Here is a 14302-nt window from a genome sequence, read left to right as displayed (position 1 = left end):
TACAAAAAAAGGCCCTCAGCTGCTTCAGCATATGATGCAACCATACAAGACTACTGGATGCTTGAGATACTCCTCCCTAAACGTGGTTGAGATTCTGAGGGTTTGGAAAGTAAGAAGCAGAGGTCAGGCTTTCTCCTATCCTGTTGCAAAATTATGGAATAAATGGCCCGTTAGATTAAGGAAGGTGAACAATTAGAGATGCTTTATAAAGCATCTGAAAACCTAGTTGTTTGTGTAATTAGATTTAGTGGGCACTGAACTTAGTCCTACCACTGGGATTCCCTTGCTGGGTACACATGCATTCTTTAAGTTCCAATTAATTGAATGGCAGATGTCTACTACAGGAACTCATTATAATAACGCAGTGGTAGCAGCTTTGCCTTGGTGGAATGAGTCTGCAGGCATTCTGGCAGCTGTCTTTTTTGCTAGTGATAAGCAAATCGTTATTGAAAAGGTAATATATTTTGCACTACTTTAACTTTTTTTTGCTGTGGAAAACCTTACAAAGAGCTGATCGTAGATTTGGAGTCCATCTTCCTTCTTTGAGAGGTGAGGCAGAGCAAATAGTGTCCAAATGGTTATAACTTGGCTGACATAAAGAGAGTAATCACTTACGGTAGGCAAGACGCTCGGGTCCTCAAAACCAACTTATCACATGATAAAAGCTGGATTTACACAGAGAGCCAAAAGTTTGCTCACATCTGCAACCAATGTTATGGCTATAAAAAACACTGTCTTTATGGACAGGCGGCTTAAGGACAACCGTGCAAGGGCATAAAAGGAGTTACAAAGAATAACAGGACTAAGTTCAAGTCCCACAGGGCATCACAAAAGCTTTCTGTGGAAACAAATGTTACAAACCTTTAAAAAAACTCCTCAAAACTGGTGACTTGAATGATTATAGCTGATCCAGCAACTGCTAGGCCAAAAGTGCAGATAAAATAGCCCTTGGCAGTGCACAAGGCAAGTCCTTGCCGGGCTATGGACAGAAGAAACAGCAAAACCTTTGACAACTTTGCCTCTAATCCCTTAAATAGGTACTCACTGAGGATCCCACTGTGGAGGCTTAATGACGACACTCTTTCGGACCAGGTAGTTAGGGAATCTTTATTGAAAGCTCTGATCCAATATTTTGAGGACAACTGGGAAATCATGAGTAGTCGAACAGTGGAATAGGACGCCATGAAGGTGGTGATCCGAGTAGGTGTGCCTGACAACTACCGTAGGGGTGAAACGCACTCTAGAGACAGATCTTACCCAACAGGAAAAGGAACTTGAGAGAATGGGGAACCTACTTCCCTCGAACCTCACTGTATTGAAAGTCTGGAATAGGCAGAGACATAAGGTATGTGGTCTATGGGACCAATTAGAGACATACACTAGGAATACAGCACAGGGGTAATAGTATCAGGAAGGAGATATGGCGGGAAAGATGCTGGTACGCTTCATTAGGGCAAACTCTGCACCACAACCCATCCTAACACAGACCGGGAGGGAAGAGGAATCCACACACAATAGGCCATCAATGGTGCATTAGCAGCACATTTATGAAGGGTGTATATGGCCCTACACTATGAGAAGACACAAGAACTGCCAGACTATTTAGGGAGACTCCCCCTATTGATCCTATACCTGGGGGAAAAGGAGTCATTGGAGGCCCCAGTATCTAAACTGGAATTACTGGGAGCGGAGAAGCCCTTAAAGCCTGCAAAATCAACGGGAAGTGATAGACTTCTGGTGGAATTTTACCGAAGTTTCCCCAGAGACCCTACTGGATAGACTGCTGGTGGTATATGACAAGGCGCTCGACAAGGAACCCTCTATCCGGTTCTGGAACACATTACACCTATTTCTGAAGGGGAAAATAGCTCTCATAAAAATGGTGGTGTTGCCACAGTGTCCATATGTCATGCAGAATGCTTTTTATGAACCACACCTTGAAGTGGTCAGAGAGCAAGACATATTGTTATTGGAGCTCTTATGGCAGGGCAAGCATTGTAGAGTAGGTCCGTCCACCCTTAGACCTGAATGGGATAAGGGGAGCATGGAGGTCCCAGACTTAGAACTGTATTACCCAACAGCTCAATTACAACATGCACTTAATTGATTTGATGGGGAAACTAGCTGGGAACGATCCCTGATGGTGGGGCCCCATGGTAACCACCAGATCGGTCTCTCATGATGTGGGGCGTGGGATTGACTCAGGAACTTCCACATTTAATTTGTTTGATGGGTAAGACTTGGGAAAGAGAGGTGAGACAGGTTTTGAGGAGGGCACTGTACGCACCAGACCTCAACCTCTGGTTGATATACACCTTTGACCGGATAGCTACATTAATGTCCATTGACAAATGGCAGGAGGGAAGGTGTCTCATGCTGTCAGATCTCTGTCCAGAGGGGCAATTTCTTTCATTACAAGATGCCAAAGACGCCTTTAACCTTGGCCATGGACAGTTCCTCCAGTACACTAAGATAGTAGCCACAGCTCGTCAACTGTGGCCAACATTTCCAGAGGCACTCGAACCCACACAAACACTGGTAACTCTATTGTCAATGTCAGGTGGCCGCAATATCATTTATATTGCGCACTGCGCTCCAACAGACAGCTAAAGCTACTGAGCATAGATGAAACATGGCAACAATTCAACGAGCAACCCCTTACCCTGAGGGATTGGTCCAAATTACATGCAGGAGTTTAAGGGTGGCAGTGAGTGCTAGGTATAAGCAGATTCAATACAACATAGTTCACATGACGTACTTATCCCCGTGCATAGCAATACATTGGATGGGTTCGCAAATCCCAACAAGGGAAGCCTGGGAGAAAGATACAGTAGAATGGACAGGTGCGACAGAAGCTCACTTGCGAAAAAACGAGACAGGGTTGCAGGCCAAAGGAGGTAATTTGCTCCCGCTCAATCTCCAAGCATCGAGATGCAAACTGTGCAGGCTCAGGTACAACACCCTGTCATACTGTTGTAACAGACATACGACAGCAGAATTTCTAGGTTCCACACTCTTCTGGCCACTAGGATGACTTGGACCCAGTTGTTTCTGATCCTCAGAATTCAGGAGAGGTAGTGGTGGGAAGGCATGCAAGAGTCTGGAGCTTCAATTTAGACAGAAATAGTTAGTCTCTGAGTGACAGCTTCATTGGAAACTCCAACATGCAGCAGTCCTGATATTCGTTCCTGGTGGTGGCTAAAGATCAAGCTAGATCCTCATGTCCGAGTTTGTCTGCCCTGGTGTTCAAAAATCTTGTCAGGTGAGGGGGCGTTGTCAACAACATGGGCGGGTTGCCGCACTCTGTGAGCTCTGGCAGATCTGACCTTAATCCTGCTTCATCAAGGGCCATCATACCAGCATTCAGTGACCCCCAGCAACGGAGCAGCCGTGCCATACCAGCAGACCAAGAATCGATGTTTGCAAGACCATCAGCCTGGAGCGGATTGATGAGCTCTCAAGATGGTGGCATAGAAGGAGTAAAGGGTCCCTCCGCTTGACTGCACATATCTGCTACGACCTGAGAGGCCGCGATGCCCTGGACCAACCAGGGGATGAGCGTCTCTCTTCTGGGGACCCCCACACATGACAGACATACAGATATCCCAGCTGCGGCAGAGGCCAGGAACCGTGCGGGTAAGAGGGGCTGCACGGCTGAGAAGCAGCCTACATGATACGGACCCTGTAACAGGGACAGCAGCGTGCTGTAAAAGTAAGGTGAGATGTCCCTCACTGATCTCTGCAACAACGCAGGGAGCACACCTGGAGGAAGAGGATGCAACGCCGCACTGAGTGGGGGCTGGCAGTGACCGACACATCTGCAGGCACTGGGTCCATCTGGCACCCCTGAGTGCCCCACATACAGGACATATGCAGATGCCCTGCAACGGGGTCCCCTGCTATATTGATCCCATTCCCCCTTGAGGAAAACTGCGTGGACAGCAGCAGCCACACGGTTTTGATGTGGCCTGGACTCCACCAGAACAGGGTGCCAGAGCCCAAGACAGAGGCCCAGGACTGAGGGAGCATGTGAAGCTCCTGGGCTCACCAAACAGCAAGAAGAACACAGGCCACTGGGGAATAACAGCAGCATTGCGTCACATGGCCCAGAGGCTGGTGACAGACCAGCATAACATAGGGACCACAGAAATAGCAAAATCACACTGGCACGGGTGAGAACGAGCTACAGAGAGTGCACTGGACAGAGGAGAGTAGGGAGTGCGAGGTGGACAGTCTTGCCATGCTTCTTCCCCCGCACCCTAATCTATTTACCAAATGCCGTTACCCTCCTACTTCCTATGTGGTATGACATCTGGTTACTAGAAGGGGACTATCCAGACAACACTTGCTGGCAGGGACGCAGAGAGAAACTTGATGAGAGAGGTGGTGGATGGGGGATTGGAAGAGGGGATTGCTGCCCTGACGGGGCCCTTGCATCCCCAACAGGCTCTGCGCTGTAAAAAGGGATGGCCCCAGCTTTGATAGAGCCCTGATGAGAACAGAGAGGTCCCGCAAAGGTCATGTGATACAACATATCCTCTTCCTGGCAAAAAATTACCCTTGGAGGATCCCCCCTGATAGACCACTAGTGACAAGATACCCAATATCCTTTCATCTTCTCTTTTTCCCAGGGTAAAACAGCTGCAATGGGTGGGAGAAAGGAGAGGGTCTACCAGGTGTTGAGACCCCCCTCCCCCCACGAGCCAGTCTGTTGACTCTCAGCAGACCTCTTTGTATAAACAATGAGAAAACTGTGCAGCCTGTGCACTGGCCAAAGATAAAGACCCTAAACACCCTAGACAAGACAAAATGGATTGCTACACCAAAGTCATGCCCCCCGCAACAGAATCAGAGGAAACACATGCTATGCCTGATAATGCTTCACTACTACAGGCAATCCAGTCATCCTGTGAGGTGTTGGAGGGGATGATAGGAGAGGTGCGCTCGGAGGTCTCTGACCTGCACCAAGACTTGGATAATGTCTCTGACAGGGTGATGATGAAGAGGCTAGCAGAGGTGGAAGACACAGTCCAGGACCTTAAGAAGGTGTGAAGAGTCTTCGTGCCAACAAATAAAGATGTAGTATGGCACCTTGATGACTCTGAAAACTGGGCAGGAAGGTTAATCTGCACTTTGTAGGCTTTCCAAAAGGGGTTGAGGGTGAAAATAGGAGGATGTTCTTGACCAAATGGCTAAAAGCCACTCTTCCCTCTAGTCAATTCTTCCCTTGCTTTGTGACAGAAAGGGCACATAGGGCCTTGGCTGGTAGGTTACCCCCTGGGGCCCCACCCCCAGTCCAAAATAGCAAGATTCCTCAAATTCATGAGCCACAACATGATCCTCAATAAGACTGCCGCAAAGGGAAGATCCTGTATTACAATTCAAAAATATGGTAATTCCTAATTACTAAGGTGCAACATCTACACCGCACCTTCAACTCAGTGAAGACAAAATTGAAAGCCCTAAGCGGCAATATATGTTGTGGTTCCCAGCAAAACTGAAACTTCTCTATCAGGGCAACACCATCTTCTTCCAAATACTGGAGGAGGCATGGGCGTGGCTAGTAGGAATGCCCTCCACTCACTCAGCATGAGGGAGACTGCAGTCAGCTCAGGAACACGGCGCCAGTGGTGGAGGAAGACTTGTTACACAGCACAGAGTGGCAGAGCTCCATACTCAACAAAAGTGCCGGACCGCAGACTGAGTGTATCATCTGACACCGAGAGGCACTGCATGGAGGCCCCTAAGAAAACCAAGAGGTTGGAACTATTAAGGACCTCCCCCTCAGGATCTGGGAAGGAGGATCTACCCTCATGCTCAGTGGGAACTCATCCACTTGCAGAGACGATAACAGTCCTGGAACACGACAGAGAGAACCAGGGGGTTACATGTCCGAGACAGGAACCTCGACTCAGTCACTCATCGAGGTAGGGGAAAACCTGTACCCCTAATCTCAGTAGATGTACTGCAGCCAACACCATCACTTTTGTGAACACCCCAATGGCACTAGTGAAGCCAAAGGGGAGCACACAAACTGAAAATGCTCCTGACCCACTCCTCAAGTAGCAACTGTGGACTTGGAAGACATGAATGTGAAAATAAGCCTCCTGCTGCTCTAATGCCAGCATACTCTGCAACTTACTAAATTGGATCATTAACTATACTAATATTCCAGTTTCCTGGAAACAATCCCAGGTAACATTTATTCTTAAGAGAATCAACGTGGACCCCAATATTTTAGTTAATTATAGACTCATTTTGTTGTGGTCTGCTCCAATGAAATTACTTGAAATGTGCATAAATTCACATCTGTCTACACATATAAAATCAAACACATTTTCAATGAGGCAATTCGATTTCCCACTACATACTATATTCTAAATGACAGGTACAGTAAATGTAGTGTTTTGTTACACACTCATTCTGAGATAATAAATAAATAATATATGGGCAAACAAATGCAGGAGAAACTTGGTGGGGTAGGTGTCTTTGATAGACTCAAAGACATTTTCTTGTCAGGGTCAAATTCCACATAAGACAGAAATTCTGGCCAGGAAGACCAACTTCCTGGATGCTCTGGTGAAGTCACAGCTAAGCCTAGGCCAACACCAGCTCCATATCTATTCTTAATGAGGACATAGATGATAAAAAGTGAATGAGGGCAGATCATGGCGCTCACATCCTCAACTTAAACGCCTCAAGTCAGACTATCAGAGTACCAAGGGCAAGATTCAAACAGACATTTTGGACCAAGAAAACCTTTTTCATCTCTATTTGACAGAATGGTCTCCAATTGTAAAGGTGGCATAGGACGTGGCCAGTTAGCTTCACAAGCTTTGGAAAAATAGGCTAGGAACCGCATAAAGCCGAGTACACCAGGCCCACCTGGCACAGGAAGGTGGTGCCTACACCCGAGACAGACTGTTGTATGGGCCTTTTTCTCAGAAAATTTGTAAAAAGGATGAAGAAGGATCAACAGATTCTGGAGCGCGTGCCAAGACAAACGTCTGGATGCCGCTGGACCTCATAGCTGTTGCCAGACCTCACGATCACTAGAAAATATAGCTTTACAAAGCAATGCTGATAGAGAGATTTGGCTCCGCCTACATGTTGTTTACCCAGAGTATACATTTTCATTGGCCAGAAGCTGTGAGCTGCCAGCTAAGAGTGCTTGTTCTACCCCGGTTGGTTCCTGAGTTGTTTCACCTTCAGTAGGATGGCAGAAGCACTCAAATGTAATGACATAACAACCTGCTTTGCAGTCTTGTTGGCTACAAAGGGTTGTTCCAACCTAAGATGGCCATCACATTCAAATGAATTGACATGGCAGCCATTTTGCATGATGAGTTTCCGACAGAGATGAATCATCAGGTTCGCGATATGAGGTTACAGTCAGCAAATCCCCAAATTAGTGTTCACGTCTGTTGATGAAAGTAGAATGTGGACTCAGGAAGAACATGGCCTGTGTCTCTCACAAGGCAACACGAGCCTGTCAGAGGCTAGAGGTTTTGTTTGAGACTATGCTGTCAGCTTTATGACACACCGATTCTTTCTTTTTTTGTGCCATGTCTGCCTGGCCAGTACCACCAGACTGACCCAAACACTATTTTCAAAAAACCAAAGCTTCAACTTTTTATTTTTCTACAGAGATGCTTCTCCATAGATGTTGAAAAGGGAGGGTGAAATGGCGGGATTCACTTCGAGAGACGTGAGCATAGCAGGCTGGGACTTTCTGCCTCCATGCTCTCATTGTATGGGCTGGGTTCCTCCGTCGACCTTCTTCGCTACCTGTGTAAAACTATACTGTAGATTGTTTTTCATAGATAAGCAGCCCTCCTCTTGATGACACAGCAGGTAAGGGGGCAGAAGGAAAGGGTTGGTGCAGAGGGAGGTTGAACGAATACAAATGATTAGAGAGAAGCAAACACTGTGCCACCTCCCGGCTCCCAGCAAGTACTAGTCATGATGTCCTAGTTTTCCCATTCAATTGCTGTCCCTGCTCCTTCCAGGGACTACCTTTCACTATTGGGTGCCCGGCAGGCATCCACCATGCGTCCAGTGTCCTGTTTACCTATTCTCTTTGTCACCATACGTACACTTTCTTGTGTTGGCTCTCTCAGAACCTTTCACTCTCCGTCTAATCACTATCTCTCGCACTATACCTCCCTTCCCTTGTCACTGGTCTCTTTCACGCTCCTACTTCACTCTCATCAATTGCCTCCTTCCTTTTTCTTTCAACATTCAAGTCTTCCTTTTGCACCTGGCCATCTTTCAACTTTTTCGTTTACTCGTTTTCAGGCAGTGCTGCATTATTTAATTGTGTATCAGAAGAATACTGTTTTTTAAGAATATACATACATTCCTTCTGCATGGGTGCCTTGGGCAGGATGAGTTGTGTGCCTGTGTGAGTGAAAGAAGAACGTAATCCCTATATGAATGGTGTGTGAATGGGATATCTGTGTGAGAGCAAAAGGGCAGCATGCCAGAGGGCAGGGTTTCAGTATGTATTCTGACTGCAGGATTAGTGTAGTTTTTGTAAGAATGCAGGGTGAGAGGAGGGCTTGTCTGGGATCAAATTTGCAGTATGCCTGTGTGAAAGCGCATTTAGCAGAGTGTCCAAATGAGGACAGTATGAGGTAGGGCTAGTGCCTGTGTGAATGCAATGTGAGCAGTATGCCTGTGGGACTGCAGTGGAGGGGACCGCCTGTATGAGTTTAGAGTGAGTTATGCTTGTGTGAGTGCAAGGTAACATACATGTCTTATAAGTTCAGGTTGAGCAGCGTGTAAGCGTACAGGGTTTTAGTGTGTACTGTGAACGTAGGGTGTAGGAGTACAGGGTGAGCAGTGTGCCTATGTGAGTGCAGTTTGAGAAGTGTGCCTGTGGGAACACAGGTTAAGCAGTGTGCCTGTGTGAGTCTGAGGAGAGCAGTGTATCTATCGGAGTCTAGGGCGAGCAGTGTGCATGTTTGAGTGCAGCGCAAGAGCTGTGTGTGCACAAAGTGAGAGATAAACTGCACGTCAGCCAGGCCTACTGGCTTTGTCCGTATTGGTTGGAGAACTGTAAATGTCCTCCAACATTTGGTTTATGAAGCTAATTTTTCATAGACAGAAGGCTTACCTAAGAAGACTGATAAACTGATTGCAGAAAAAATATTAAGTATAGCTACACCAGTTCAACGCAGCTAAATATGTAAGGAAAGAATAGCCTAGAGTGCTTTACCACTTAACTGGTCCCAGAATACAGAGGAAGCCTTATCCTTGTGAAAATGAAGGGCAAGCTAGTTTTGGCAGGTATTATGCAAAAGGCCCTTAAATGAACTATGTGAATAACAGCAATCTTAACAGATTAGAAATGCCATTTATTTGTACAATTTCCATGTTTTAAATAAAGTTTTGCATTTATAGTGCACTGATCCAAATTAACAAAGGCAACATACCAAACGGTTTTCATCAAAGACTTCGAAGAGAAGACGATGCTTTTGAGGATCAACCTTGGAGAAAAATAAGAATGGAAAATGTAAGTGCGAACAAAGTTCTCTTAACCTGCAAACATATTCAGAGTTACCAAATAGCTGCTTTAGAGCAGAGATCGTAATCTAAAGGCTGTTGGATATGAAGTGTATATTTCAAGTAAAGTACCTTGCCTCCTTAAACATTCTGACTTCTGAAAATATCAAGGCAATCTAACTTTTTTACATGTAGATGGGAAAAAGAACCATCAGTAGACATATAGCACAGAGATGCTCATGGCTAGCACCGAGAATGAAAAAGAAACCGCTATATTTAAGACTATGCAGCTGCATAAACAAAGCTTGCACCTCCACGCTTTAGTTCACAATAACTTTTGGTTGACAACGAAGGCGATCTACAAAATTGAGAAACACCCTTGTAGTAGGAAACAAAACAAAAATGAAAAAACAAAATACAGGGAACCATGAGTACGCATGAGTATGCACAGAGAAAGGTAATACAATACTAACCTAAAACAAAAAACACAAAGTAAGCATTAACCCTTTTAGTGTGAAGAACGACAGTCGACGTCCTCATCACTACTGTGGAGGATGCCAACGGGTTGCTGGGGGAAGCTCCATCTCTCCAGCCCGAGGCTTCCCCTCATGGAGTCTACTGGAGGGCTGAAGCAGAACTGCTTCCGGGTCAGTCCCCACCATCAGTGACAACAGCGTGCCACAGGGTGCACTGACATCACTGATCGCACCGGACAGCGCAACTAGAAGCAGTAAAAGAAGCTCCCTGCACGTCCTGTGGGTTTTTGCCCCTCGGCCCACCTGTCAATTTGAGAGAGTTATCGACCAAAGTCTTCCCTTTCCAGAAATCACTTTTTCAAATTAATCCAGGCATCCATGCTCGTGAATCATGGATGGACAGCGATCCATAAGCAGGGACCACTAGACCTCATGGAGAATATTTTAGAAAAAGAGAGAGAGCAAATGTGTGTGTGATCACTCCCCCTACACCCAAGGGCTATATATTCATATTTGCATGGTTTCCTGTCCCTGGGAGGTGGGGACGATCAAAAACTTCTGAGCAGCTGTGATTCCAATAGACACCATGAATGTGTTACTGTGTATACAGGGTCGTCCACTCCTGCTCGTCCCCGGTTCATGAACAGTGCCATGCTTGTTTATTCATGTTTTCCCTTCCCTGAGAGGGGGCATATTGATCCCTATTGCACCCCCCTCCAGAGAAGGGGAAATTCGGCAGCCATTTTTTCTGTCGAGTGCCACCTCACTCTCAGGGGAAATCCCCAAAGGGTTTATTATGTATTATTTTCAGTTGTTTTCCCTTTCATAGGAGGCTGACTAGTCCCTCGAGGGGTGAACAATCGACCTGCCAAGGAAGTGAAAATATGTCTGTTTTTTATATGTATATGTGCCTGGTGTTTTTGACAGCCATTTCTTTTGTAATGTTGCTCGGGTATTTAGGTGCCCCCCTACCCAGGCACCTAGTGTGACAGTCACCTAATATTTACATTGAGCAGTGTATAGATTATAGGGTAGTGGTGACCCCAAGTCAGCCAGTGATCAGTTTATTCAGCCATTCATTTTGGTATGGCCATTATATTTTAGGAGGCCATCATGGGTGGGCTGACAGATTGTCCTATGTTGTGGTGTCCGGAAGCGAAATGTGTATGGGGTGAATAACTGAGCAGTGGCTGATGTGGATTCTGCAACACTGGGTAAACTTATCATGAGAATAGCACAAAAAACGGTTAATGGCTTTAGTGTGATCACCCATTCCCACAATTGTATATGCTGTACTGGAGGAAAGTAAAATGTGAATGACACATGAACTGATCAGTGCCTGAAATGGGCTGTGGTGGGTGGAAGCGGAGTGGCGCATGGTGCAAATGGCAAAATTAATCGTGAGTCCCCAAATTCTGCTCTTTCACAAAGAGCACGTCTTACAAAGACTTTCTCCAATCGTTGGGGACAAATGTAGCATAGCGTGCTTTTGTCTTATTGAGTGAACTGCAACATCAACTATTTTTTTGTCTTATCTTTGTTGGAGAAGTTTTTTTTGCCAGCATTGCATGTTTGGAAAAGCTTTTGGCAGGGATGGATCTTTGAAAACTTACTTTGTCCTATAAATGCGAGTTTGAGACTTCTGTACTACACTCTCAACATTACATTCTTTCTCTTCATAGCACACCTTTTCACCCCCTACACACAGCAATCATTTATATATGTATCTCTACATTCAACCTAGCCCAGAACCTTTTCGTTAGATAACAGAGATGGCATCTCATTAGATGATAGTTTCTGAAGCTTTTGCTTGTATAATTGTCTGATACTGAGATTAGAGGGAAAGGGACACGGAGCAGGATCTGTGGCTGATTTTTTAGTCCGAGTTCCTTCTGACTAATCATTTTCCAGTGATTTAGAAGAACATGGCCCTGGTAGTTGTGTTGTCCCTTTGCAAGCACTAACTGTGCACCGAAAAGCTTGGGACAGTGCAGACCAGTGAAGGGTGCAGGCAAATAAGTTGCAGAGCACAGACAAAGTGCTCACTCCGCAGACTCCTAATTTAGTTCAGCCAGTAACTCCCCATTCACTGGAGATGCTGGATGAAAGTCAATACAGCACATTTTATGCTATTGACTACTTTCATCATTTTGGATGCAAGAGGATAATTGTGCAGCAAACTAATTTGTAATGCTGAACAGTGTATGAGAAGGCATAACAGTACTCTTCCACCTCCTCTTAGGGTACATCTAAGGACTCCCACTTCACTTGGGAGGTGAAAATAATTCTGGGCCGAACACTGAAGATAGGAATAGTCCTACTGGTCTAAACGCTTACACCCAGTTTCACACCAGTCATGAGCAGAAACGCATTTTTGATTTTGCAGTGTATGCCAATGACTTCAATGACAATTCTGTTGCATTGCCATTGGACCACCCAGACCCATGACAAGTCAGCTTGTTGCTGAACATTTGTATGCTATGTTTTTTCTAAGGGTACAAATCTCTGGAAACTTTGCAGTTAGTGAGTCCTTAATATTGTACAAAGGGTGACTGATGTTTCGGCAGCACAAACCTAGTAAAATAGTTTATTTTGGTATCAAGATGTTCATGTTGACCAAGAGCTCTACGGGTTGTGTGTGCAGCCTGAGTATTCACAAGGAAGGATCCTAAAATAAATCGGTATGTATCATATTTGCGATTCGGTAATAGGAATTTCTTAAAAATCGCAAATGCTATTACCGAATCACAAATAGTGATTCTGACCCTATTCGCACCTATGGGCCTGTCGGCCCATATTTGCGATTTTTTTGCATTTCCCAAATTGCGAATTCCTAACTAGAATTCACAATTTGGGAAATGCAAACCCCAGGGTGCTGAGGGCCTAAGGCCCCCCTGCTGCACCCACAAAAATTATTTTAGGACATGTAAGGCGCACACATGCCAAAGGGGCATGTGTGGTTACATGTCAATTCTAAAAATGCATTTTTTAAATTTGTACATGGTTACCACCAAATTGTATTTGGTGGTAATTGCGATTCCTTAATGCCCAATTCGCATTAAAGAAAAGCTTGATACATGTGCTTAAGAAAGAGCAAATCAGGTTTCTTTATTTGCGATTTCTTATTTAGAGAATCGCAACTTGCGAACTCTAAACGGGGTCGCAATTTTAAGGAATCGCTATTTTAGTGACTCCTTAAAATTGCATAGCGAATGCATTTCATACATACTGAAAGGCCTTTTTTCATTCACCAACGGCCGTTCGCACCGTTGGCGAATGCAAAAGCTTTGGTACTTCTGGCCACATGGCTCCTAAACTCCACATCTTGTGCCCATTTCAGAAATACATAGGTTTCCTTAATACCTTAATAGTGGAGTTTAATCAGGGGACTGGAGGTTACTTTAGGTAGATTAGATAGGGCTTAGGGAGATCAGTAAAAAGAGATGCAGTAGATCACTATGCCAGTTTTAGGACTTGCATGCAACAGCGCATGTGCTGCACGTGCTGTCGCTTTCAAGAGATATTGTATGCAATGAGTTGCTTGCAGCCCGCTCACTGCTTACCATTTATTGACTTCACTGTGATCCTTGTTTGCCGCCTTCTACGTGGTCAGTATATGCCTGCTTCACTTCTTCTTTCGGCTGACGCATGGACCAAGTACTGATTGCCTGAGCTTGATTGCTGTCCCTCCACTGATCGTGCTGTGATAAAGGACTACATTTTTTCTTCCCCATCATCCTTGTTGAACATCTTGCCATTTGTAGCATTGCTTTACTGTACAACACACACTTTAAAGAAGCCCCTTTTAGGGTCGAGCCTGCGTTGCATGCGCTTGCGCATGCGTTTAGCGGGGAGACTCTTTTGTATTTAGAAAAGGGCTCGGAGCCCTGTCAACTTCACGTCAGTGTTTTTTATTGGTTGGTGGGCTTCCCTAATAAAATCTGCTTACTTTCATTAGTCGAAGGCACGCATATATCATGCCTTTTCCCGTGGCTAGCCCTCCTCCAGCGCAGCGACCAAGTACAGAAAACATGCGAGGCTCGCTGTTTTCCCTCGGGCTCGTGGACTTTTTTTTCTCTAATTTACGAGCCCGATCTCGCTTGGCAGAAGTCGAACGCTTTACATACTTGATTTTACTTTTTCGGGTTAAGTACATAAATGCACTTTTGCCCGATAGGTGAAAAGTCGGGTTAGGAGTTTACAACGCGATCAGCTCTAACATGAGGAAACGCGAGACCCGATGCATTGTAAATGCTTGTTTCTTTTGAAATGGAAGTTTCATTTGTGACAACAGATAGTATCTAGTTTTATTATGGCAA

At 45.3% G+C, this 14302-nt stretch overlaps 1 protein-coding gene across 1 annotated transcript in view; it reads right to left on the bottom strand.

The window, feature by feature from the left end:
* The window catches only part of NEDD4 (NEDD4 E3 ubiquitin protein ligase), a 1239834-nt gene that overhangs the window by 1048237 nt on the left and 177295 nt on the right, over positions 1 to 14302 (bottom strand). Inside the window, exon 5 of the mRNA XM_069222425.1 lies at positions 9438 to 9491. Within this exon, the coding sequence (XP_069078526.1) occupies positions 9438 to 9491 (54 nt within the window). The remainder of the gene's footprint in view (positions 1 to 9437; positions 9492 to 14302) is intronic.

Source organism: Pleurodeles waltl, chromosome 3_1, assembly GCF_031143425.1.
Source record: "Pleurodeles waltl isolate 20211129_DDA chromosome 3_1, aPleWal1.hap1.20221129, whole genome shotgun sequence".
NCBI lineage: Eukaryota > Metazoa > Chordata > Amphibia > Caudata > Salamandridae > Pleurodeles > Pleurodeles waltl.
This window is presented reverse-complemented; position numbering and strand designations above follow the sequence as displayed.